Source organism: Canis lupus, chromosome 6 (assembly GCF_011100685.1).
Source record: "Canis lupus familiaris isolate Mischka breed German Shepherd chromosome 6, alternate assembly UU_Cfam_GSD_1.0, whole genome shotgun sequence".
NCBI classification, from domain to species: Eukaryota; Metazoa; Chordata; class Mammalia; order Carnivora; family Canidae; genus Canis; species Canis lupus.
The window spans coordinates 15215064-15240838 of NC_049227.1; the positions used below are offsets into that span (position 1 = coordinate 15215064).

The following is a 25775-nucleotide window of genomic DNA, read 5'->3' on the forward strand; positions in this document are numbered from 1 at the left end:
GAGGTGCCCCAGGGAATACTGGTCCCCCAGGGTTTGCACTCTGTTCAGGTCTCCTGTTGAGTGCTTTGTCTGTGATGTGGGGGCTTACGGTTGGTCGGTTGGTCGGTAGGGTGTGCCTCCCAGCATCAGAGCAGAAAGGGTTCAGGCTGGAGGGGAGGAAACAGAATAGAGAGCCCTTGCGTGCCAGTCCAGGTGCTACGAACTGTGCCTGTTGCTTGGGGCTCACCAGGTTTTTGGACTTAGCATGCACCTTTACCCGTGTCCTCCCTCCTTTCTGCAGCCTCTTTTTCCTGATATCTGATGCTCAGAATACCCATCAGGGAGATTACAGAAGGCCACAGCCTGACCCAGCTCTTGGGGGCTGGATGCTAGTGTTCCTGGGCATGATGGGCTGCAGGGGGGCGGTGTGCCTGGGGGCCTGAGTCTTGAGTCCCCGGGACTGGCCCAGGATGAATGAGGGGAAGTGGAACCTGGCAGAGCTGTCCTTGAGATGGTGGCCGAATTGGTAAACTCACAGGGGAGGCTATGGGAGGAGCCTGGGGGGCAGAGGAGGGTAAGGGAGGAGCCTGGAGGGCAGAGAGGAGGGTAGACATCCTTTTCACAGCCAGACCTGTCAGCCTGGCCCTGTGGAGAAGAGTGCTTCTGGTGGGGGCCACTTTGGGCCATGGGGCGTGGGTGGCAGCTGAGATGCAGCCCACTGGGTGCTGGGGCAGAGCCTGTGTCCAGGCTGGCCCAGCACTGGTTGTTCTGTTCCAGGCTGCCCGCACAGGGGCCGAGGCTTCTCTCTCTCCTGCTTTCCTGCACCATTCTAAAATTGCTTCCACACCAATAAATATAAGCACAAGAGAGTAAATTTCATTTTTGTCAAATGCTCTTGGCTTTCCAGAGCATGTCAGGTGGTCAGGCTGTTCCTTTTCTTTGGTCTCTGTACCCTTAGAGGTGGTCATCTCCCCAACTCCTGCTGTTTTTAGGTGGGGCTGATGTCACCACAGAGACCTCTGTGCCCACAGCCCCTCGGGTTGGCCCCCTTCCTGTGGGAGACCCCCAGACCCCTGGTGCCTGGGCAGCTCTTGGCAGGTAGGAGGAGGACTTGCTCATGAGCTCAGAACTGCTCCCTGGTCCACCATGAGGGGCTCAGTGCTCACCTGGGTTCATCTTCCAGCCGCTAAGAGGGGGTGCTGGGATCCACACCCAATGGAGAGGGAACCTCGCCCACATGGGCCATTTCATCCTGGGTCCCTTGGCCTGGCCCCTTCTCTCATGGTGGGAACATGGGGACTGTGGGCTGCTGGCTGGGAACCCTACCCCTCCAGGCTCTCTGAGCCACCTTCCTCAGCTCTGGACCTGCCCAGCACAGGGTTGAGGAGTGGATAAGCCAGGCCACACCTCTGTGAGCATCTTTTCCAGCTCTGCACTGGTGAGTTGTAATGGAGACAGTCTGGTGTCAGAAAGAAGAGAAACAGAACAGCCCAGGGCACTGCCCCCTTCCATTGGGCCAGCGAGCCCAGGACAGGCAGAGCTCGTTGGTGCTGTGGGCTGGCCCTGGCCCCCTCCTTCCATGTCCCTCGTGACTAGATGTGATCGTTACCCCAGCCCTTCTGCGTTATGTTCCTTAATGATCTTGGCTCATCTTTTAGACCCCCTGTGGGTTGTCATGCCTCTGTTTTTGCACAAAAAGGGTGAGTTGAGAGAGATTAAGTCACTTGCCCAGGGTTTCACAGCTGGCTAGTGGTGAAGTTAGGATTTGATCCCAGGTTTGTGTGACCCCAGAGGTGAACCTCCCCAGTGCTTGTCATTGTCCAGTAGCTGGAGGCCCCTGGCTATGTTGCCCGAAGCTCCCTGAGAGACCCCTCCCAGCAGCAGGGAGCCTTCTGCTGGGGGCATTAGGGCCTGTTAGGATCAGAAGCCTCTAGAGATGTTCCTGCTCTCAGCCTGTCACCTTTCGAGTACAAGGGCGTATTAAGGGCTTGATCTGGTGAAGATTTATTGCATGTGTGTATGCAGCTCATACACATGCACGCACATACACATGCTCTCAGAAGCCCTCCCCTTTCCATGTCTCTGGCTGAATCTGTCGCTTGTCTTGGGTTCTCTCACCTTCCCCGTGGTTCTAGGCCTTTGTTCTCCTGCCCATGGCTCTGTTCATTGGCCCAGACTCATGGGAGCCTTTTCCTTTGCCTGCAGACAGGCTGACCTCAGACCACGTGTGCAGAAGTCTCCCTTCCCTGCTGTAAGCCACAGTCTTTTGGGAGCTCATAGGCTGACATATGAAAACATTCCTGCCATCATGGAACCCTGCAAACCTGGAGCAGTGCTGGCATGAGGGACAGGCAGGGCGTAAGGCTCCTCCCTCCTGGGGCTCGAGCAGAAGGAAAGAGAGATGCCAGCAGTGAGCAGAGTGTGGTGAGAGCTGTGCTGGGTAGCCGTGTAGCCGACAGCCTGGACTGGACATGTCCTGTGTGACCCAGGGGTCAGTATGGCTGAGAAATCTTGAGGGACAGGTGGGGGACAGGTGGGAGGCAGGTGGCCTTTGCCATCGTCGAGGGCAGGGCTTCTTGCATTGATCCCCGTGGGTCCCAGGTCATGCACCATGTGGGGAGGTAGGGCAAGGACATGCTTCCTGTGGATGACCTGACAGCATCTGCTGATGGATTAGATGGGGAGGGTCCTTGCTCAGACTTTGTGTTCCACCCTTTGTCTCCCTCTGACTCCGTCCTGCCAGGGTGCTCTTGCCGGGGCTCCCAGCACCTGCCAGCTCCCTGAATTGGGCCAGTGCCCATCCTCTCTGTGCAGCTTTGATGAGCAGTTCAGCACCTCTGTGCTTCCACTTCCTTCCCAGAAGACCGTGGCCTGGACTTGATGGTCATTCTTTCCCAGTGTCAGGATTGGCTCCCCACCACCACTGAGCATTGCTCAGGTGCTCCATCCCATCGTTCCCACAGAAAGAAGCATTGATTTGTCCAGAACCCCTCATCTCTGCCCTCCTCAGGTTCTGGGCCCTCTGGGGGGCGTATTCCAGAGGACCCCTCCTATCCCTGGTACATACCTACCTGGACAGCTCAGCACTGGTCAAAGAGGTGGGCAGGGTCATGAGCTGTCTGTCCTGGAGTCAGGCACTGGCCTGTCAGTCCTCACTGAGAGGCTCCATCTACAGGGTGGAGGGGCACAGTCTCCCAGCAGTCCGGCTCTTTGAGGCCTGGGGGCAGGCGGGCCAGTGAGTGTGACCCCCAGATGTGAGGTGGCTGGGGCCAGCGTGCTCATTCTCAGACGACTGGGGCTGATGAGAACAGAGCAGAGTCTCAGGCACTGCTGTCGATTGGTGGGATTGGTGGCTCCCCTGGGTGGCGACACCTCAGGGGTCGGGGCCTCCACTGCCACTATGCCTGCAGTGCCTGCTTCACCTCTGTGTGGGTGATCCTGCCTGCATCCGTGTGGAGCTGCCCCGAGTTCTGTGATGAGCAGTTGTGCTGGCTTTCACACAGGACTGCTCCAGGCCCAAGGAGAGGCGCTTGGTGGGAAGCAGCCTCTTGTTTGTGCTTTGGGTGCGACTCAGAGGCTTCTGCACAGACCAAGTGCCTGTTTGTTCAGGGATTAATTGCCGACATTTGCTCAAGTGGAAATGAAGCAAACTTTACCACAAGCAGAATTGGTCATTAAAAACTCATTATCAAATCAAACCGGCACATTTCTTGGTCTTTTACTGGTAATGACAAAACAATTTCTTTAACAGGTAGAACAACAAACTTGCTAGTTTGTGTACTTCTCTTCACCTGCCTCGGCGCGCTGGGAGATGTGATGGAGGGGCCTTGCACTGAAAGGCAGCGTTGTGGGGATTTATGGGTCAGTTGAAGGGGACAATTGCAGCTTGTTTATGCAAGGAAGATGCCCCCAGCCCTCCGGGGCGCCGGCACTCTGGTAGCCACAACTCTGGTAACCAGCTCGAACCGTAAAAGTCAATATGAAGATAGAGGATTCCAATAAAATAAGGACACTCGATAAACCTTCCTGTGGAAACAGATTTCCCACGGATGTGTGACCAGTTTCAGGTGGATTTGTAACTTTAATTTCTCACTTATTGAATTTCTTGTCAGCCTCTAATTGTGGAGTCCACACCAGAGTGATGACCGGGTCTGAGGCCCATGAGCCCTGCACCTTCCTCCTGTCTCACCTGAGAAGGAGGGCCTCTCCCACCGAGAGAACACTAAGCTGGAGGCCATTTCGGGTCCATAAATGTGCCTTTGAGCCTGTGCGCTATGGGCCGTCCCTATGGCGTGTCTGGACGCCCTGCTCTGGAGAGTCAGGGGCCGAGAGGTAGTGAGGCCGTGTCAGGGCTGGTGCAGGATGCACCTGTGAACCTGTGGAGATCTGTTTGCTGACATGGGTAAGATCGTTGGGCCTTGCTTATTGGGCAGTGCGTGTATGCAGCATCCGTGACGGCATTGATCTTCACATCCATCCTTTGAGACTAGCAGATTACCCCACTAATCTGGGAATTGAGGATGGGGATGAATGCTCTGGCCTCGGATGCCCAGCTAGCCTGGGGCAGAGTTGAGATCAACCTGGCCCTTGTAAAACCTGCCCTTTCTTTTGGGCCTGTGCTGCCCTAAGCAGAGGCGTGGAGCTCTGTGTCCAACACACCAGCACCAATCTCTCTGGACTCACGTTTGTGAAAAAGACTCTCAGGCCCCACCAGATCTCAGCAGATCTCAGACTGAGCTGACATCCCACAAACACCCCAAGATGTTTTCAAGCATGAGGGTATGAAGAATGTGCTTAGAGTGCCTGGGCTTCCTGCACGATTACTTGATTGTCTCTGTGTAGGCTTCCCAGGCGATGGCAGGAGGGTAGGTGCCAGCTCCCAGCTCAGGCTGGGGATCTGTTTAGGCTGGGGAAGAATCCAGGCCCACAGTCAGGGAGTGAGGAAGGGTGGTGAGCGACCCACTGGAGAGACAGCAGCTCCTTTCCTGGCATGGCTACCCTTTGTACAGCCCCTCCAGAGTCTGCTGGACCCAGGGACACCTCGGGTCTCTGCAGCCTTTCCTGGCTGGCCTCCAGAGGGTTGTCTCCCTCCACAAACTCTGAGGATGGGATCTTCCAGTTCTGGGCAGGAGAAGCTGTCCACCTCTCCCAGGGCCCCTGACTCTGGCTCATGCTCAGCCTTAATAGGCATTTCTAGCAGAGCACTACTGAGCAGTAGCTTCTCTGTGGTTTAGTCCTGACGTCTTCCACAAAACCTGGGTGCATCTTTGCACAGCACCCACATTGCCCAAGAAATGGAGAAAGGGTGCTGAGCAGGGCAAGTGTCTCTGTGCTCTGGGGGTGTGGGCCCAGGCATCCCATGAGCTCTGTGGGGAGACAGACAGGGAGCTCGCCCAGGCCAGAACTGTTTAGTAGGGGGTTTGGGGTGGTTCAGAGTCTGGACGGGTCTTGCTTGGCTTCTCACTCTGATCTGGACGCCTCTGAGAGGAGGATGGATCTCTCCTCTCTCCTGCTGCGTGGAACATCACCCAGAATGTTCCTGGCTCAGAGGCCAGGTCAGAAGTCATAGGAGGTAGGATATTCAAACCCATTGCCTGGCATGGGGCAGAGAGCTCCTGCATAGCTGGGGGAGTCAGCAGGCACAGGGAGGGATCTCTGGCCACTGTAGGTCTCCACAAACCCTGTGGCTCAAGGCCACCCAGGCAGTCGTAGGACCATGCTGGATCCTGGTTGTGCTCAGGCTACTGGTTCAGAGCTGCTATGGGGGCCCTGTTGTGGCCTAGCTGGGCTCTGTCAAGCCATTGTGAGTCCAAATGATACTGAGCTCTTTGAGGGGCCATGTGAGGCCACTCTGTCCTGATGACCTGCCCTCTGTGCCCACAGGAACGGGACGGAATGCGTGCCATCCTGGGTTCCTATGACAGTGAGCTGACCTCGGCCGAGTACTCACCCCAGCTGACTCGTCGCATGCGTGAGGCCGAGGACATGGTGCAGAAAGTACACGCCCACAGCTCAGAGATAGAGGTGAGTGTGCAGGCGGGCGAGGGCCATCCATCCACCTGTCTTCTGTGTGTTGGCTCTGAGCTCTGACCCATTGCCCCGGGAGAGGAGGGCCCACAGAGGGGCTGCTGGTGGTACTGTTGTTAAAATGCAGACATTCAGCTGCATGGGGAATGTCAGCCCCAGCTGTACTAGTGAGTCATCATAAATATAAGTGCATTAATAGCCATTTTATTACAACACATTTGACTCCACATGAAACATTAATGAAGAGAGTTTTGCAGGGAGGACTCCCTGACACCTTCAGTCATCCCCAGCATTTTTTACATTGGGAGATCCCTCCTGTCTGTGCAGGCCCTGTGTGCCCTAATCAGTTAATTGCAAGGCTGATAGTTTAGCACCTCCAGTGCCATCGGTGTGGGGTTTTTTTATGTCAGGGTAATGAGGGGCTGTTGTTGACTAGCATGGCTACCCTGTCTTGCCTCCTGGTCCTGCACATTTGGCCCTTAGCCCTGAGGCTCCCAGCACAGGCTCAACCCTCCTCGTGAAGGGTTTTAGGCAACACGAAATGCAGACGCTTCCAGCAGACAGATGGGCACTGGCTTTGTTTCACCTCTTTGCCAGTGGCTCCCATTCTCTTCCTGTCTTCACCTCCCGGAGTCCTGCCTGCTTGCTCAGGAGAGAAAGTTCCCAACTCCCTTGTTTCCCTTTCTGTGGTCAGCAATGTAGTGGGGAATCACCCCAGCCTTCGTGTTCACCCCTCTGGAGTCCTGGGCGAGTGCTCACAGGTGGAAGATAGCCAGGCTCAGCTAGCTTCACCAACACAACTGTCTTTTCCTTTTTGTCCTGGTCACTGTCCTCTTTCCTCCTGCATGGGGGCACAGATCGGCCCTTCCAGGAACAGGTCAGTCTCTTGCTGCTTGTCTGCCCTCCTCCCAGGTCAGACTGACCCAGATTGGGATGGAGACACCCCCCCCACACACCCGGTCCAGCCCAGAGCTCCTGCTCCCTGGAATCCCATCTTAGGCTGGGCGCTAATCCTGAGACACAGCTTTAGAGCCCTGGGTGCTGGCCCTGCTTGCCATCCTGCCTGCTGGAGCAGAGGCCCTGGTCCTCCAGGAAAGCCATCCTGGCAGTCCAGTTCATCCCCACATGCCCTTCACACCCTGTCCTACACAACAGGCTCTCTTAGCTTTACAAGAACCCACCTGAGCCCATGCTGCTATCTGCAGGAAGGACCAAGCATAGGGAGACTGACATCCAGGCATTCCTAGGTCAGGCCTACTGGTCACTGTCCCCTAGCCTTTCTGGAACATCAGGGAGCAGGTGAAGAGAAGCTTACTGACCTCAGGTGTTAGTGATCAGCAGCCCATTCCCCCCAACCTGCAACAAGTGGAGGCAGCATGTAGGTCAGTGCACTGTGGAGGTCAGATCTGGACCCTGTCCCTTCCTGCTCAGAGGCCTGGGTCCACCCCATCAAGAGCTGTGAACCTCTGGCCCCCACCAGGTGGCAGCAGATGAAGCCATGGGTCCTGCTCTGTGTACAGGCCTTGGGTGGGGATGGGGGGGGGTCTCCTTGGCCTCTGTTCCTTCTCCTCTCGTAACTGAGACCCCCCTCTGGCCTCCCTCCAGCCCTTTCTTGGAACCTGTGCTGGGGGAAGGGTGTCCTTCCCGGAAGGCTGATGCTAGCTCTCTAGCACATGTCGTTGGGGCCATGCAGGATGCGGCGAGGATGAGGGGCCCTGGGTGAGGTGGCATGGCGATGCCTGCCACGTGCAAGATCCACAGAGCTCCTTCTGCCAGAGGACTGGTGCCTGGCGAGCTCAGTTCTGTGCTAGCTGCTACTGGAGCTTAGGCACCTCTGCCCTCAGGGCTGGCCACGGGATCAGGATGCAGGTGTGGTGTGAGGAAATAAATGGGGAGCCCTGCCTGGTCCACCTTCAGGGACATCCTTCATCCTCACAGAGGCCACATTGGTCATGCTATCCCATGTCTTATAGTCTAGTCTGGTCCTTCAGCAGCCAGAACGGGGATAATCCTAAGGGGTTTCTTCTGATCACTCAGTGATGTCACAGAAGTGCACCAAGAGGCACAAACATAGCAAGTAGCATTTTCTGTGGTCCATGGAGGGTAATAGGTATTTTGATGGCAGTATGATGTAGAAGGGTATAAAAAGTGGAGATGCATGAAATACTCACCTGGTTCCCATGCATTATAGCCAGTGGCCCCGTCAACAGTGTGGAAACCAGTCTCCCTTTGTGGGCCCCATGAAGTCATTAGCTGCCCCACAAGTGGCCATTCTCATGTGGGCTCTAGGGTGGCTCTGTAGGCATGTTGGAGAGTGTGTAGCCCCTAAAGCGAAGGGCCGACTTTCTGTCAAGACTTTCTCTCTTTCTCAGTACCACGCAGCCTCTCCTGTGGCACTGGGGCCACCTGGTGTCCCTGACGTGAGGTCACTGCTGGTGGGCGCCCCTGGAGCTACTTGCCATCCACGAGAAGGTCTGAGCCAGGGAGAAGGTGGCCCCAGCTTTAGGAACTGAGTCTATAGCAATGAAAGGAAGGGATTCAGAGGGGGTCAGGGGTGGGTCTCAGGTTCAGGAAAGAGTTGAGGCGAGCTCCCAGGTGAAGTGGATGTGAGGGTAGCTGTGCCCAGAGCAGCAGCACCAGGATCCAGCCCACCCAGTGATGCCAGCAGTAGGGGGAGTGGGCGCTGTGGCAGCTGGAGCTGAACAGCTCTGCCCCTCCACTGTCCCCTCCTGTGATGGGCCTGAGTCTCTTGACAGGTGAGTGTCCTGTCATGTCCCCTCCCTGCCCCCCCCCCGCCACCCTGAGGGTGGGCATGCCCCCCAGCCTCTGTAGGCATTCCCATGTGCTCTGTTCACGCTGGGTGGGGGACCAGGCTCAGGCTGGAGACATGGTCCTCCCCCAACTCTTCCCTGAGTCAACAAACGAGTTTCTTGGTTTTTGTTTTTTTTTTTCCTTTTTCCTTTTTTTTTTTTTTTTTTTTTTTTTTAAGATCTATTTATTCATGAGAAACACACAGAGAGAGAGGCAGAGAGACACAGGCAGAGGGAGAAGCAGACACTATGCAGGGAACCCAATGTGGGACTCCATCCCAGGACCCAAGGATCACACCCTGAGCTGAAGGCAGTCGCTTAACCATTGAGCCACCCAGGCGTCCCTGTTTTTTTTCTTTCAAATAGGGTTTTTGGTGTACAGGTTCCTCAGGAGCTAGTGGAGCTGGGAGAGAAGGATAAGGTTTCACCCTGCTGGGCCCACGTGGGGGCCACAGGCTGTGAGTTGGGGGTCTCCTAGATCTGGGAGCCGCATGCATGTCCAGGAGGTAGTGGTAGAGCTCCTTTTAGGTGGAGCACCAAACCCCAGACATGGGCCTAACTTGCATTTGGCCCCAGCATGCTCCTGGCAGAGCCAAGAGCCCCGCAGTAGGGCAGGCAGGCATCTGAGGGTGCAGTGGGTTCACTGTATTCATACAGACTCACAGAGCACTGGGCTCTGCGGCAGCCCGGGGGGCCCAGCCATACCCACCCCCCATCTGCAGCCTGCCCTTTCTAGGGGATGGGCCTCCAGGGATCCAGACTTTTTACATAAGGGCATCTGTGAAGCTGGGGTCTCTGAAGCCCATTTTACCCTTTCTCTCAGCTGTGGGGTTGCATTCCAGACAGAAGGCCCGAGCCCCTCCCTGCCAAGGCCCTGGGTTGTGGCCTCAGCTCTACCTGCCTGCCTCCTGATACTCAATGGGCAGGCAGGCAGCTCTGGGAGAGACCTGTGGCTCAGTGAGTGGAGCTGGCCCGTCAGGCTTGGGCAGGGGCAGCTCATTGGTCCAGGGAGCAGGTGCAGGCACCCCAGCTTGAACTCCACCCTCAGGTCACAGAGGCTACATGCTGGCCACGGGGTGCTGCTCCCCAGGGCACGGGGTGGGTTTTCCTGTTCTTATTAAACAGTAATGTTTTGTGTATTAGGAACTCGAGAGCTTTAAACATTGCTCCGAGGGGCCTGTCAGAAGTTTATTAGCTGAGCACCACACATTGATGCACAGGAAAAAGTTCTATCACTTCGTAGAACCTGGTTGTGAAGGTTCCTTAGTGCCTCCCGGACAAGACATCTGTCACTGTGATGAGGCATGCACTGCTCTGGGGATGCATGCAGGCCCTGGAAGAGCAGCTGTGTGCTGAGTGCTTGCTGGTGAGCCCCCAAAGTCTCCTATTTTGTTCAAGTGCCTTAAGGAGCTGTGGAGAGCCACGAGGTGCATGCAGGGAGAACACCCCCACAGCCCTCAGGGTCTGATTATGGAGGCGGATTAACTCTCCCCAGCTCCCCAACCCGCCTGATGGATTGCCTGTCTAGAAAGGCAGAGTCCGGGGGGACAGAAGGAGAGAACATTACCGTGATGGAACTCAGGGTAGGTCTAATGGGTGTGGGGTGTGCATGTCTTTCTGCCTCTCCCCCTCCCCCTACTTCTGCTTCCTTGTGTTGCCTTCCTTGTTTTGTGTTCTGCCTTCAGGCCTACCTTGTCTTTTCCCTCCCTCTTGCCTCTCTCTGCCATGACCTCCTTCTCTGCCCCATCCCACACCCTGAGCTTCTGTGTCTTCTCACTTGGGTCAGCAGATTGGCCCAGCCCACAAAGGGCCACACTATACACTCTGTGGGCTGTGCGGCCACATGCTCAGCTCTGTGATTATGGCCACTGGAAAGCAGCTTTGGGCCACTTGTGAATGGTGGGCATTGCCGTGTGCCAGTAAAACTACTGACAGAACAGGTGGGGGGCCTGGATTTGGGTGCTGGCTATAGGTGTCCTACTGTCATCTAGCGCCACTCTTCCTGGGACTCCCAGCATGCTGCTGCTAGTGTGAAGCCACCACGACAGTGTGGGGCCCCTGGGCCAGGTTGGTGGATGGACGGGAGCAGGGAGAGAGCTGCTCCAGTGCACCTAACTGTTCACTAACGGGGAGGGACAGGGATTCTGGGAGTTTGACAACCTCCCCTGCTCCTTCTGAGCCACTGCATTTCACTCCTTTAGCTTAATCAGGTAGTTCTGATGTGGAGCACGTTTTGAGTCTGGCAGACACGTTTCAGGGAAACAAACTGGAAGTGTTGAGATTGGGAGAATCCCAGTAGCCCGTCTCTGGTGAAGTTTGTGCTGTTTTGCATGGATTTTATTTATTCCACTTAATAAAGCATCTGCATAAGTTGGTAGCATATGTCATGAACCTTCCTCTGTCAACAGAGCTATAAATATGCAGCTCGTGCCACCTTGATTCCACATATCAGCCTGATTTGTTTTTCTAATTTATTTAATTAAAACAGATTATGGTGCTGCTGGCTTCATGAAGGTATGTGGAAAATCCCAATTTCAGATTGCGGCAGCAGATTTCCAATTTCCAGTGTCAGGAGAATGGCTGTCCCATTGCTTCCATCTCCCCGTCCTTGTGTTACTTCTGTGAGGGCCCGATGACAGTGTTCCCACCCTCCTGCTCAGGAGGGGCATAATTTGGCCTCTGGAGGAGCCCTGGGTAGTTCAGCAGGTCTGAGATCCTCTTTTCTTAGGAAAGTACTTCTCACTTTCCTTTCACAAAGAACTCTGGGTGACTATCCTGTGGACAAGCACACATAAGACAGTGAAAAACCTTGGGACAGTGTTAAAAGATGGGCAGTGTGTAACAGACAGGGGGACAAGAAGGGGTAAGTGAGATGAGCTGGGCTCAGGGAAGTCTCTGCAGGGAGCACTTTTGGAGCCTGCAGGCGGGCAGACCCACGGGAGACAGATATTGGTGGAGGCTCTGGCTCCCCTGCTCAGGACAGAGACAGGAGGTTGGGGCTCAAAGCTGGTGGCAGGCTCTGTGTAGACACCTCAGTGGAGCAATGGCCTCTGGGCTTGGGCCTCATTGTCACTCTGAGAAAGGCAGTCACTAGGCTTGCAGAGCCAGCACCCCTGCTGTACTGAGGATACAGTCTAATTAGCTATGATCCTGTCATCGTGCTGTGTATGAGTCTCCAGGTCTCATTCACTGTACGACCAGGGGTGCATTCTTGTGTAGCATGCGTACACCTACCTGTCCCTCCTACCCCGGCCTCTGGCAACCATGTTTCTGCTCTCTGTTTCTGTGAGTTCAGCAATTTCAGATCCTGCATGTAAGTGCAGTTTCGTAATCATTTTCTTTCTATGTCTGTCTGTCTTAAGTATTTTTCACTTAGCATAATGTCCTCCAGGTTCATTTGTCTTGTCACAAATGACAGAGGCTAATTCTTTTTTAAAGCTCAATAATCTTCCATTGTGTACTCAGAGCACGTTTCCTCTGTCCATCGTCCACTGGCAGGCGTTTTGGTTGCTTCCCCATCTTGGCTGTTGTGAATAGTCCTGTGACGAACCCGGGGCTGCAGGCACTTCTTTGAAGGAGTGATTTTATTTCCTTTTGACATATTCCCAGAAGTGGGAGTACTGGATTATATGGATCATACTTCTATTTTTAATTTTTTGAGGAAGCTCCATGCTGTTTCCCGTGGTGGCTGTGCCAGTTTGCATTCCCACTAGTGGTGCCCGGCGCATCCTTCACCAGCGCTCTCACGGTCCGTTGTCTAGTTGAGAATACCCACCCTAACAAATATGAAGTGAGATCTCCCTGTGGCCCTGATGAGCAATGCCACAAGCACCTCCTTATGTGCCTGTTGGCCATCTGTTTTCTTGGGGAAAATTTCTAAGTAGATCTTTTGCCCACTTTTAATTGAGTGGGTTTTTTTTTTTTTTTTTTTTTGCTATTGAGTTGCATGAGCTCCTTTCTTTTTTTTTTTTTTTAATATTTATTTATTTATTCAGAGAGAGAGAGAGAGAGAGAGAGAGAGGCAGAGACACAGGCAGAGTGAGAAACAGGCTCCATGCAGGAGCCCGACGTGGGACTCGATCCCACGTCTCCAGGATCACGCCCTAGGCTGCAGGCGGCACTAAACCGCTGCGCCACTGGGGCTGCCCTAGCTCCTTTCATGTATTGGATATTAAACCTTTACTAGATAGATGATAGATAGAGTGCAAATATTTTCTCCCATTCCATATTCTCTCTCCTTACCCCTTGTGTGGATGGTTTCTTGTGTTGGGCACAAGCTTTTTAGTTGGATGCAGGCCCACTGGTTTATTTTCACTTTTGTTGCCTGTACTTTTGGTGTCAAAAAAAAAAAAAATCATCACTAAGATGAACATCAGCGAGCTTTTCTTTTTTCTTCTAGGACTTTTATGGTTTCAGGTCTTTATTTTGAGTTGATTTTGTGTATGTGGTGTAAAATTAGGATCTGCAACTATTGTTTTCCATGTGGGTGTTTCAACACTGTTCTTGAAGAGTCTATCGTTTCCCCAGTGTGAATCCTTGGCACCTTTGTCAAGTATTTGTTGGACACGTGTGTGGGTTTACTTCTGGGCTCCATATTCTGTCCCCTTGGTCTGTGTGTCTGTTGTCCTGCCAGTATTATGCTGTTTGATTACTACAGCTTTGTGATAGTTTGAAGTCAGGAAGTGTGATGCCTGCAGCTTTGTTCTCCTTACTCAAGATTTCTTTAGCTACTCTGAGTCTTTTGTGGTTCTGTACACTTTTTAGGATTAATTTTTTGTTTCTGTGAAAAATGCCTTTGGAATTTTGGTAGGGGCTGCATTGAATCTGTAGTTTGCTTTGGGTAATACAGACATTTTAACAGTATTATATCTTCCAATCCATGAGCACGGAATGTCTTTTTTTGTGTGTCTTTTCATGTTTCTTACAGCAGTGTCTTACATTTTCCATCTACAGGTCTTTCACCTCCTTGCTTGGATTTATTTCTAACTTTTTTTTTTAATTAGAATTATTCTCTTTTTTGATTGTTCATTGTTAGTGACTTTTGCATGTCATTTTTTTTAAGTTTTTTTTTTAAGATTTTATTTTTTATTTATTCATGAGAGACACACAGAGAGAGAGAGAGAGAGAGAGAGAGAGAGGCAGAGACACAGGCAGAGGGAGAAGCAGGCCTCATGCAGGGAGCCTGATGTGGGACTCGATCCCGGGTCTCCAGGATCACAACCCGGCCTGCAGGCGGCACTAAACCTCTGCACCACCAGGGCTGCCCGACTTTTGCATGTCAATTCCGTATCCTAAAACTGAATTCATTGGTTAGTTCTAACAGTTTTCTGGTGCAGTCGTATTTCCTGTATGTAGGATCATGTCATCTGCAGGGACAGTTTTACTTGTTCCCTACAGATTTGGATGCCTCTTATTTCTTTTTCTTGTCTGGCTGTTCTGGCCAGGACTTCCAGTACCATGTTGAGTAGGAATAGAGAGAGGGCAGGGAAAAGGCTCCCAGCTTCTCACGGTGGAGCATGATGTGAGCTGTGGGCTTGTCCTGTGTGGCAGGACATTCATTATCCTGAAGACGTTCCTTTAGTACCAGTTAATTTTTATCCTGAAAGCATGTTGAGTTTTATTAAGCACTGTTTGTGTGCTATCAAGATGATCATATGATTTTTATCCTACATTCCGTTAACGTGGAGCATCCCGTTGCTTGATTTGCGCATGTCAAACCATCTTTGCATCCCAGGGCTAAATCCACTTGGTAGTGGTATGTGACCCTCTTTAAAAAAATTTTTTTTATTTAAAGATTTATTTATCGAGATAGTAAGCATGCATATGTGGATGAGAAAGGCAGAAGGGGAGAGAGAGAGACAATCCCAAGTAGAGTCTGTGCTAAGCATGGAGACTGATGTGGGGTTCGATCTCATGACTCTGAGATCATGACCTGAGCCAAAATCAAGAGTTGGACGTTCAACTGATAGAGCCACCTGGGTGCCTAAATGTATGACCCTCCGAATGTGCTGTGGAATGTGGTTTTTTAGTACTTTGTTGAAGATTTCGGTGTCGTGTTTAGTGGGATATTGGCCTTTCTTGTAGCGTCCTTGTCTGGCTTTGGCATCAGGCTAATGTTGGCCTCGTAAGATGAGTTTGGAAGTAATCTTCCTCTCTGATTTTCTTGGAGGAGTTTGAGAAGAATTGGTAGTAATTCTGTAAATGTTTGGTAGAATTTACTGATGAAGCTGACTGGTCCTGGGCCTTTCTTTGTTGGGAGATTTTTATTACCAGTTCAGCCTCCTTACTTGTTACTTGTCTGTTTAGATCTCCTGTTTTTTCAGGGTTTATTCTCAAGAGTTCATGTGTTTCTGGGACTTTGTCCATTTCTTTCAGGTGATTCGGTTCATTGATTTCGGTCACTAGTAGTTTCTTATGCACCTTCGTGTGTCTGTGCTGTTGCAATGTCTTCTCTTTCGTTTCTGATTTTATGTCAGATGTATTTTTTTACTGAGTTCAGCAAAAGGCTTATCAATTTTGTTTATCTTTTCACAGCAACTCTTAGGTTCTGTTATCTTTTCCATCCTCACCCGTGTATAGTTGTCTCAACCCACGCTCTGCAGGGTTACAGCAGAGACTCCTATCCCACCACCTTGCTGACATCCCAGGCCAGTCCTTTATTTCCTATCTGGGTGCAGGGATGCAGTGACTTTGGGACTGGAATGTGGTACCTGTGGCGAGTTCCCAGGTATCAGCATGGAAGCTTGGGTCCCTACCCGCACTCTGAGATCCCTGCCCCAGTGTGAGCTCCTGGCATGGAGGGACCCAGCCATACCCTGGGTCTGGGGCTCCACCACTGAGCATCTCACGGGGCTGGGCATGTTCTGGGTGTGGGAGAGGCCTGGACTGCTTGGGTCATAGCAGTGGCCTTCATTGTACAGATGCCTCCATCTGACAGGCTACACTGCAGCCAGGGTCACCTGTCAGAACCCAGGCTCTGGGCCTCCACCTGACCCCTGAGCAGCCCGCCAGCTTGTACATCAGCAGATTTGTCTGGTGGCTGTCATCCACGCTGGGAGAGCTTTGTTCTGCCCCTCGGAACCTCTGCCAGACAAACACCATGAGTGGGTCTGGGTGCTGCCACCTGGTAGGGCCCCTGATAACTGGATAGTGTCTCCTTTTTCCTTCTGCTTGGTCACAAAGTGATGAATGAAGTAGAACAGAAAGGCAGGAGGCCCGAGGTTTCAGTCTTGTTCTCTCCATGTGTCCTGTGACTTTGGGCGTGCCCTGGCCTCCCTGGGCTCTTACCTCTCCACTCCTCTCTATAAGGCATGTGGGGACTATGCTTGGTGCCCTTGCATCCTCCTCGGCCCAGCCAGATAGCTTTTTGGCAGCCTGTCCTGGCCTGCAGGGACTGCCTGTCTGTGGTGCCTGGGCTCCTGTGCTGGCAGGGTGCTACATCTTCAGGAGCAGCTTCTCACCTCTAGATAAAAATAGCCACATGAGATCTGAGTGCAGCCTCCACCTGTCACAAGTGGCGCGTGGGCCTGGGACATGTGTCTGAGTGCAGTGGTCACCTGGGGGCCTGTCTGGAGGACATGTCCTTCGACCAGGAAGGGCTGTGTGAGTTGCCGGGCCTGACGTGGCTCTGTGGTCTCCCCAACTTCTCTGCATGCTTCGTCTTCCTGATACAGGCCCTGGGTGTGCTGCCTTCTCTGGGGCGCCTGGGCCCTGCGTCCCATGCCCTGAGGAGGGGCCGGTTCTCCTCTTCCTGTGCTGCCTCCATGCATCTGCGCTCCCAGCCACCTCCACTGACTTGCTACCCCGAGGTCAGCTGGGGCCGAGGCCTCCTGAGGCTGTCGTAGGTGTCTCTTCCCCTCAGGAGATGCTCCATCCTGGTTGCTGTGACTGGCCCAGGGGTTGGAGAATTTCCAGCCAGCCTGTCATTCCCTGGACCCCCCGGCTTCCTCCTGAGCCCCTCATAAGCCTAGAGCCTGAGCAATCCCCCATTACCTCCAGACCCCCTGATGTGCAGGACGAGCACCAGCACATGGGTCACATACATCCTTTCCTCCTTTTCCGGTGGGGAGACTTGCGTGCGGCACACCAGGGGGGACGTCCCACAGGGTTACAGGAGTGACATCGCAGTCCTGGTCCTGGACACACGTGGGTTCCTGTAGGCCTCTACCTGGCATGAATGCTGGCTGCAGGAGGAAACCGCCCTTCCTGGGAGCCTGAAGTTGCAGTCTTTGGGGCCTGCTCGGACCCCATCCCAAACCCTGGGAGGTGACCACTTCCACCCGGTGCCCAGACCTATGTGCCTGTCCGAGGGCTCAGGTGCAAGGTCCTCCTCTTCTCCTGGGTGTTAGCCTGGCTTTCCTTGAGGCCTCAGAATCTCTGGCGGAGTCCTGAGCTGCATCCTGTGAGTGGATCTGATGCTGCAGATGATGCAACCTGTGCCAGATCACCTGTGGCCGAGGAAGAGTGTGGGTGGCTGATGGCACTCTATTGCTCAGGCGGCAGCCTGGCCATAGCAGAAATCTGAAGAGAAAGGCAGGAGTAAAGCACTGCAGGGCAAGGTGGGATGTACCGGACAGACAGCAGCCCAGCCAGCAGCTGCTCTTACAGATGAGTGACTTCATGTGCAGACACAGGACACTGCGAAGGCAGACCCATGCCCACCTACCGCTTTGGCTGGGTGCTGCTCCCTGCTCCCAGCTGTTCCCCAGCTGCCCTGGACATGCCTGTGTGGGTGGGGTGACACTTGGAGGGACAGTACCACAGGAAGGAGTGACGAGTTAAGGCCCAGTGGATGGACTCTGACCCATTGGGTGGCAAGTGCCTGACCTCTGCAGAAAGGCCAGGGCTCTGCAGGATCTGCCTCTCCATCAGGATTTGGCAGGCGTCATGTCTGCTTCCCAGTATTCTAGACAGACAAGCTTGTTAGAGCTGGTGGGGCTTTAGCTGTCTAGTGTCAGGTGTGGGCTGGGAGGTACAGGGGGACGTGGTGTCTGGGCCACCTTTGGGGTTGGGCTGATGAGGCCGGCATGCCACATGGGCCTCTTTGTCTGTGTGGGCTGCCTTGACTCAGCCTGGACGCCAGCTGGATGCTCTGGGGGTTGGGGCAGTTGACGAGGTGCCCAGCACTGGGGGAAGCACTTGGGGGCCCTGGACATTGTCTTTCTGACCAGTGCCCCTCCAGGGATATCATCTGTTTCCTGCTCGACTGGGAGAACCTCCGGGACCACTGCTGGTGCCCGTTCAGTCCTGGTATGGCTGGGTGTGACCCGGAGTGCTAGCTATGCTCTCCACATGATGGGGAGCTGCCCTCTGCCCTGCTCTCCTACTCCTGTTTGTGCACCTGCCCGTTGTCCGTGCGGGCAGTCTAGCTGCTGTGTGATGGGAGCCTCCCCTCCCTTGTCAGCATGAGGGCCACGGTCCCTGCTTGCTCCTCATGTCTCCTCCCCTGGTCCCCTTTGACCTCTGTGTTTCAGACTGTGTAGATGCAGCCATTCAAGGCTGGTGGAGTCTGGATGAGTGTGATCAGTCTCCAGTCCTATACGGGGTTGGAGGGTGTGTCTCTGCTGCCCTGTCCTCAGCTCCCTCAGTGGTGCCAGCCCTCCTGTGCATGTGAGCCAGAGGGCGCACACCCCTTGCCACCCATGGGCCTAGCTTTGAGGAGAGTCGGCTTACCCAGCAAGAGGCTCTGTGCTGCCTGCCTATACCTGTCCCATCCCCTGGTCATGAGGCTCCTTGAGATTCTGGACACACAGGGCTTCCCATGGGGGACATGTGACAGGTTGTGGGATGGTGTTTGGTGATGTTGAGCTTCCTATTCTTAGAAACTTCTTTTTTCATTTAGCAGAATGGACCCTCTCCCTGTCCCTCTCACCCCAACCCCAAAATAGTCCTCCAGGTTGTAGGGGACATGTGTTCAGGTCCGCCCCCCCCCCTTTTTTTAGATTTTATTTATTTATTCATGAGAGACACAGAGGAGAAAGAGAGAGAGAGAGAGACACAGGCAAAGGGAGAAGCAGGCTCCATGCAGGGAGCCCGATGTGGGACTCGATCCCAGGACTCCAGGATCACGCCCTGGGCCAAAGACAGGTGCTAAACCGCTGAGCCACCTAGGGATCCCCTCCAGGTCCCCTTCTTTCGGAGTGTGATGCACATGCTGTCTGACCCAGCAATCCCTCCCTACCTGTGGGCACACTTCTCTGTAACCCCATCCTCTGGATGGAGACAGCCCATGTGTCTCTGGAAGCCTCCCTTCTTCCTGGTTCAGCAGCTTAGGGTGAGGGTGCCCATCACTGGCCCATCACCTCTGTGGGACACGTTAGTTGGTCAGCATCTGTCTGAGTATGAGGGGTCCCCTCACACAGCGTGGGCTCCTGGGCCTGACTAGAGGGAGGGTGGCCGAGCCCCACAGCCTCACTACTCGGGATGTGTTCTCCTGACGGCTGCCCTAAGGCAAGACTCCCTCAGGGAGATGCAAACGAACGCTTGGTTCCCAACAGTGTTGACTTTCCTCCAAGTTAGGTTTTTGCCAGTTACTCTGGTTCCCAGGGTCTACGTAGCCCTAACAGGTATCCGTCACTGTTGTGTCATTTCCGAGCCCCGCACTGTGCAAAGATTTGAGAGGCACACTACATGCATCTCGCTCACACAGTGACTGGGATGTTGAGTGGGGCACCGAGCCTCTGGGATTAGCCTCTACCTGTTCATCACAGTCTCTGCACCTCTGCTCACCTGTGTCCTTGTGGATACCGTGGTGAAGCGTCTATGCCCAATCTGCAGTGTCCTGGCCTGAGCCCCTGGCCGCGGGGTCCTCTCTGCCACCCAGACTGCCCCAGGGGTCATGGTTTGGTTTCTGTGGCTAGCTTGCCGAGTCTGCGTGCAGAGGCATGGCCCACACCTGGCGTGCCCACGGGTAGACTCAGCCCTGCACTTACCTCCATTCCTGGCCAACTTCGCAGGGGGTCTGTGCCCCAGGGCTGTGTTGTGGAGACTGCTGGTGCCATTGCATACAGACACACTCTGGGCACTTTCAGACGCTTCCCACCATAGTACAGCTAGGAGTGGTTTTGTGCAGAGCCGCTGCTAAGCACATATTTTGTGGTTTCCTGTCAGCACATTCGTGAGGCGGGATCACTGAGTGGGAGGTGATGAGTGTTAGACTTGAGGCAAAACCCCAATCATTTTCCATAGTGGTTTACTAGTCTTTATCCCCACCACCCTTCTTGACCCCTAGGAATGCCAGTTCTTTGTTTCTGCCAGCTGAATGGATGCAGAATGGTACACAGCGGGTTTCTAGCAGAGTTGACAGCCTCTCCGTGTGCTTCTTGGAATAGGTGCTTCATCCTCTGTGAGGCTTCTGTCTTGTGCCAACTTTTCTTTCACGTTGTTTCTCATTACTACTCCATAGGTGTTCTCTGTCGACTGCCAGCACCAATTAGGTGGGCGAGGTGCCCTGGGAGAGGGCAGGACTTTGTCCCCAGCATGAGCCCCATTGCTGACCCACATGGGGCATGAGGGGCAAGGGTCCACCCTGCCCGGGTCCTTCCTCCTGGTGGGTGGCATGTATCGGCTCCCCTCTCCCTGACTAGCCACCTGCAAACTACCAGCCTAGAAGAGCTCCTGTCTGGGCTGCTTCCTGGCTCCGCACAGTGGATCTCATTTTGTCCATGGAGTGTGTGAATGGTCTCTCTCGGGGGGCCATGAGTTTACAAATAGACCACCAAGGCATGGATGTTCCTTTTGCTTCCTCTCTGCCTTCCTCTGAACATCATGTTCTGTCCATGAGAGGTGGTCTCTGCAGTGCCTGGGAAGTCGGTGTGCTCGCCAGCCTCCCATGTGCCCACTCACAGCCCCCGTCAGCTTCCTGCCTGCATCCATGCCACCTCTCCCTGCCCCTATGTGCGCACCTGCCCCCCTCCAGCCCTCTTCCAGCCCACCTGATGGCTGTGCCCATCCCTCTGTGCCTGAGGTGAGGCTGAGGCAGGTGGGCGGTAAGGAGCCACCTCACTGGCTCACAGGACTGGACATGAATGAAGTTTAGCCCTGGGTCCTAAGGGGTGGTGTTTGGTTTTGGGATCTTGGCTTGGTTTTGTAGCTGGGATTTTAGTGCATTGCATTGTCCTGTCCTTCCTGTGCTCACCCTATTTTCAGTTCTGCTCCTGGCAGTACTGCTCAGGTGAGCTTGCAAAGTATTGATGAGCTTTTAGCAGGAGCCCTGGCCTCATTGGCAGGGTTGGCATGTAGGAAGCAGGTACACTGGGAGGGTTGATGGATGCACGCAGACATTGTCAAGACAAGGTGCTGGCCTCCTGCAGCCTGAGGATCCAGCACCACTGGTCTCATAGGTGGCCACCTTCTAGCCTCCTCCCCACACACCCCTAAATGCCAGGTGCGGGGACCCCACAGGGTGCACTGCAAGTGGAGGTGGTGCATGACAGCTGCATGTCCATCGCCTATTGCTCCAGGAAAGACAGGGTTTCCAGTCTATGAGCTGGTTTGGTTCCACTCAAGGTCGGGCCATCTCTTGTGGTGGCACAGACCCTGTGGCTACCACCTGGGCAACATTGCCTCTGGTGCTTCTGCGCAGAGATGGCTGCTGGCACTCACTGGGGGGCCAATGAGGTGGCCGAACAGATTCAGAAGTGGATTTGGCACTGTGTTTGCCAGTGCTCTTCCCATCACCTGCTCCTAACAGTGGGTATGCAGGGCTGCCTCTCAGTCCCTGAGGCCCCTGGGCTCAGCAGGCAGGGAGGGCATGGAGAGGGACAGCAGGAGGCCCACTGACCCTGCTCTCTCTCTTATCTCAAAGGCTCAGCTGTCACAGGCCCTGGAGGAGCTGGGGGGCCAGAAGCAGAGAGCGGACATGGTGAGTGACTTGGTGGTGGTCTCATGGCCACAGGGAACCCAGGGGGTAGGTGCCCTGGACCCTGGGCAGGGAGGGAATCATGTCCTTGTCATGTAGGCACAAGCCTGCAGGTCTGTAACATTCCCAGCGCTTCCCTTCATCAGAAACACAGGGGGGATGAGAAGGGAATGGGGCTTGGGAGTTGGGGACTGCCCCTGGATTACTCTGATGTGGGTGCCCCAGTGCATTTTGCCCCACATCATGACCTGCCCAGCATAGAGCAGATGTGAGCAGCAAAGAGCCTTCGGCCCGGCAGTCCCTACTGAACCACCCTGGCCATGTCCTCATGAGGTCATCCCTGGGCTCTTGGCCTGTGGTGGCCCCACCTCACGGTGTGCAGACTGAGACACCCACCTGACTCTGCAGCCCACGTTTCCCTACTGAGCACCAGATGTGCTCTGCTGCCTTTTTTTTTTTTTTTTTAAAGGATTTTATTTATTTATTCATGACAGACACAGAGAGAGAGGCAGAGACACAGGCAGAGGGAGAAGCAGGCTCCATGCAGGGAGCCCGATGTGGGGTCTCCAGGATCACGCCCTGAGGCAAAGGCAGGCGCCAAACCGCTGAGCCACCCAGGGATCCCCCTCTGCTGCCCTTTGATAGGTTTCCTCTCCATGTGCCGCCCTCTTGGATTGCCTCTGCTTACCCCCCACCCCCCACCCCAGGTGCGCTGCCCACGGGGATAGGTGCAGGCATAGGCAGGCACTGCTGACCCTGGCCTGGGCACCCAGCGTCGAGAGGCTTCCTTACCACCATCTGGGGGATAGACAGTGTGGTTTAGTCTCTGTGTGGACCTAACCGTCAGGGTCATAGGAGGGCCACAGGGTTTGCGTGTGTTGTGGAGCTGCTCTGCCCCAGGCCACATGCCAGCCACTTGGGGTTGGGGGTGGGCTCAGAGGCTGACATCACAGCTCAGGGTTCCTTGTGCACTGTCATTGTTTGTCTGCCCCCAGCTTTGAGCAGATCATCTGGCCTTCACCTGCAAAATAGGAGTGGCCCACAGGTTGGCGTGCCATGTCCCTGGATTTGTTTCATCATCCTGCAGCCATCCTTTCAGCCTCAGGCTGTCTTGTTATGTCTTACTGCTGCTGTGACCGTAGTGGAGGCCAGTACTGAGGAGATCCCAAACCGGCCCACTCGTGAGGCAGGGGCCTGAGGCTCGGATGGGATGAAGCCCAGGTGCCAATACCTGGGAGCCTGAGGCCAGCTGTGCTCAGAGCCCCTGACCCACAGAGGTGAGGGAGGGTTGCAGGGTTATGTGGTGGGCATTGGTAGGACGAGCCAAAGATAGACATGGGTTAGGTAGAGCATGAGTCCAGAGGTTAAGGATGGCGGGATGGCCTGGGCAGTGGGTGGGGGAGTTGCAGGTGGGATGGGAGGATTGGGGACGGCAAGGCAAGAGAAAAACGTAGGGGTCTGAGCTGCCGCTCGCTGTTGGGTGCCCAGGCCTGGGGGTGTGAGTTCCTACATCAAGACCCTCGAAGCTCCTGGGTATGTATACATCTTCCGGAGCCAGTGAACGTAACCAAGAAGGTAGACCTTGTGGATCAAGACCTGTCAGGCTCTCCAGCACCTGGACATGCAACCCAGGAGGGGCACCTAGGACCTGGGGAAGAGGCCCCACAGCACAGTCCTGTTGTCACACACAGGATCTTCAAAATGTACAGCAGCCCGCCAATGTTTCTGCTGCGGGGGGCCCTGTGGGCACATCTTGTTCCTGAGTGAGTTCTCTGCAGCATGCATTCATTGTGGACTAATCTGAAGGGAACCGCTGTGCTTCTGTGTAGATCCTTCACCCTTATCTGGCGGGGAACAGAGCTTGGGACCCAGGTGGGGCCTGATGGGAGTGGGGGACAACTGCCTCCAGTGAGCCTGGAGTGGGGAGCTTTGTCAATAGTGTGGCCCAGCTCATGTGTATGTGCGTGACTAATGGGACTGCGGGGGGGTGGTGTGGGGTGCGACATGCCTGGGGTGCAGCTCAGCCTGCCTGGTTTCTAGACCTTGGGTGTGGGGTTGGGATGCTCCTTGAAGTCAGACATATCCATATGAAGAACCCTGGGGGAGACCCTGATATGCGGGTCCACATGCATCGCTCCCTCATCTTTGACCTGAACAGACATGTGGCTGAGGGCTGTGTGTCCTGCCGTGCACACACGGGTGGGGAGAAGGAGGATGCAGTTGTGCTGAGCACAGGCCCAGCCCTCGGCATGGAGGCTGAGACAACCACCTATCAGAGCTGGCATCTCGGCCCGGGTCCTGCCTTTCCCAGGCTTCTGCCATGGGGCCACTGGGGCTGCTGCATCTCATTGTGGGGATGCCCAAGGGACATGGGGCTGGAGGGTGGCTTTCTCGCCTTGTTTTCAGCCCATACTTTCTTTCCATTGTGTAAAGCTCCCTTGAGCCTTAATATCCTGAATACTGGTTCCACCTCTAGACTAATTAAACTAGAACTCTGGTAAGTGGGAGGGCCCTCTTCTCCCCAGGTGGTGCTGATGTCAGCCAGTGCAGACCTGGCGCCCCCACCTCTGTGCAGGGGCCATACCTCAGGCACTGTGAGGCCTTTGGGGAAGATGCTCCTTGGGGAGCTTTGGCTGAAATGTCCCCATGGCACCAGCCGTGCAGAGCCTGGCAGGCGAGTGAGGACCTGGCTCTTCCCAGCTATGCGCAGAGTTGCAGGCTCTCTGGTGCACACAAGCGGGACATTGTGGTTGCCTTGCTTCCTTGGATCCAGGCTGTAGCTGTCACCTCACACAGGTTTAATCTCTGCCTTCTGATTGTCACATGTTGAGCTTGTTCCCATTTGTTTCTCCTCTCTCTCCTTCCCGCTTAGTGGGAGAACACATGGCTCGAGGCGGAGTGAAGCAGGCGCTCACTCAGAGGCTCACGAGCCTCTCTTCTTCCATCCTCTGCGGGCATTACCTTCTTCAGCCTGAGGAGATGAGGGTTAGGAGGGCGTCCCAGTCCCTGCTGTAAGCCCTCGTTGACGTGGGAGTAAGAGGTTGAAGGTGGGGATGGTGGCAAGAGCTCTCTCTGACATGGGAACCGAAGCCACCCTGGGTCTGGCTCTGTGACCCTCACCCTGTTTAAGGGCAGTCATGGCAAAAGGTGCAGCAGGGGGCACCTCTGGTTGCAGGAGGGCGCCTCCCCATCCTCTGTCCAGGTAGGTTGGGGACGGCCTGATTCCTGTGCCACCTTGCCCAGCCTGTTGTTTCTGAGCCCTAAATTGATTCACTCTTTAGGAAAGGGGAGAAAAAAGAGAATTTAAATATCTGTAGCTAATTGCAGATGATAAGACAAAGATGGTTTGCCTTTCTGTTATTAATTAGCAAACTCATGCTAATTAGGAAGCATGGCACAATTCAGGCTTTTCCCTTTAAATGCAATTAATATCACAAGGAAAAATGTCCTGGGCCATAGTTGTATCATTAACATCCCTCACCCTAATTAGATACGGCCAGCAGTGGCTGGAGAAATGAGTTTTTTTATTATAACTATAAAAATCCCTCTAATATTTTATGTACTCCAGGGAGCAAGAAGTGAAGATTTATTTTCCGATTTAAGGGGAATGACACCCCTCCCGACTGGCTGATGAAGCAGTTGTCCGCCTTGAGACTGTCTGCTAACAGCTCCTGTGGGCTTGCGCTGCCAGCCTCTGGGCCTGTGGCCGGTCATTCAGAAAGGGAGAAGCTCCGTCCATGTGTGAGCTGCCCCACGCTGGCCATGACAGGCGCTCTACAGGGTATCTGTGGGGTGGCAGCACCCAGCAGGGCAGGCCCACTGTCCTAGGGAGAGAAGCATCCTCAAACCTGCAGCCTTCAGCCTACATGTGGCCTCTCCCAACCTGGGGCTTTCATCCTCGAGTGTCAACCTCACTAGCTGCAGCTCCGAGGGGCTGACACGCAGATGACAAGAGATGCCAGTGAGAGCCGACTTTAAGCTCTACGAGGGGCCACGCACACCTGCATGCAGCTTGCTGATGCCTCTGTCATTGTGAAACCAGCATCGAGGGTCAGGAAATTGTCAGGAGGAGTTGTGTGAGCTCTCATTGTTCAGTGCTG

At 54.4% G+C, this 25775-nt stretch overlaps 1 protein-coding gene across 6 annotated transcripts in view; it reads left to right on the forward strand.

The window, feature by feature from the left end:
• The window catches only part of MAD1L1 (mitotic arrest deficient 1 like 1), a 347043-nt gene that overhangs the window by 181895 nt on the left and 139373 nt on the right, over positions 1-25775 (forward strand). For 4 of the 6 annotated variants that reach the window (XM_038539652.1, XM_038539651.1, XM_038539653.1 and 1 more), the window contains 2 exons: positions 5863-6003; positions 21622-21678. In XM_038539652.1, coding sequence (XP_038395580.1) covers positions 5863-6003; positions 21622-21678 — 198 coding nt within the window. Of the gene's footprint in view, positions 1-5862; positions 6004-21621; positions 21679-22781; positions 22953-25775 lie in introns of those variants that run through there. The other 2 variants (XM_038539650.1, XM_038539655.1) reach the window with 2 other exon arrangements.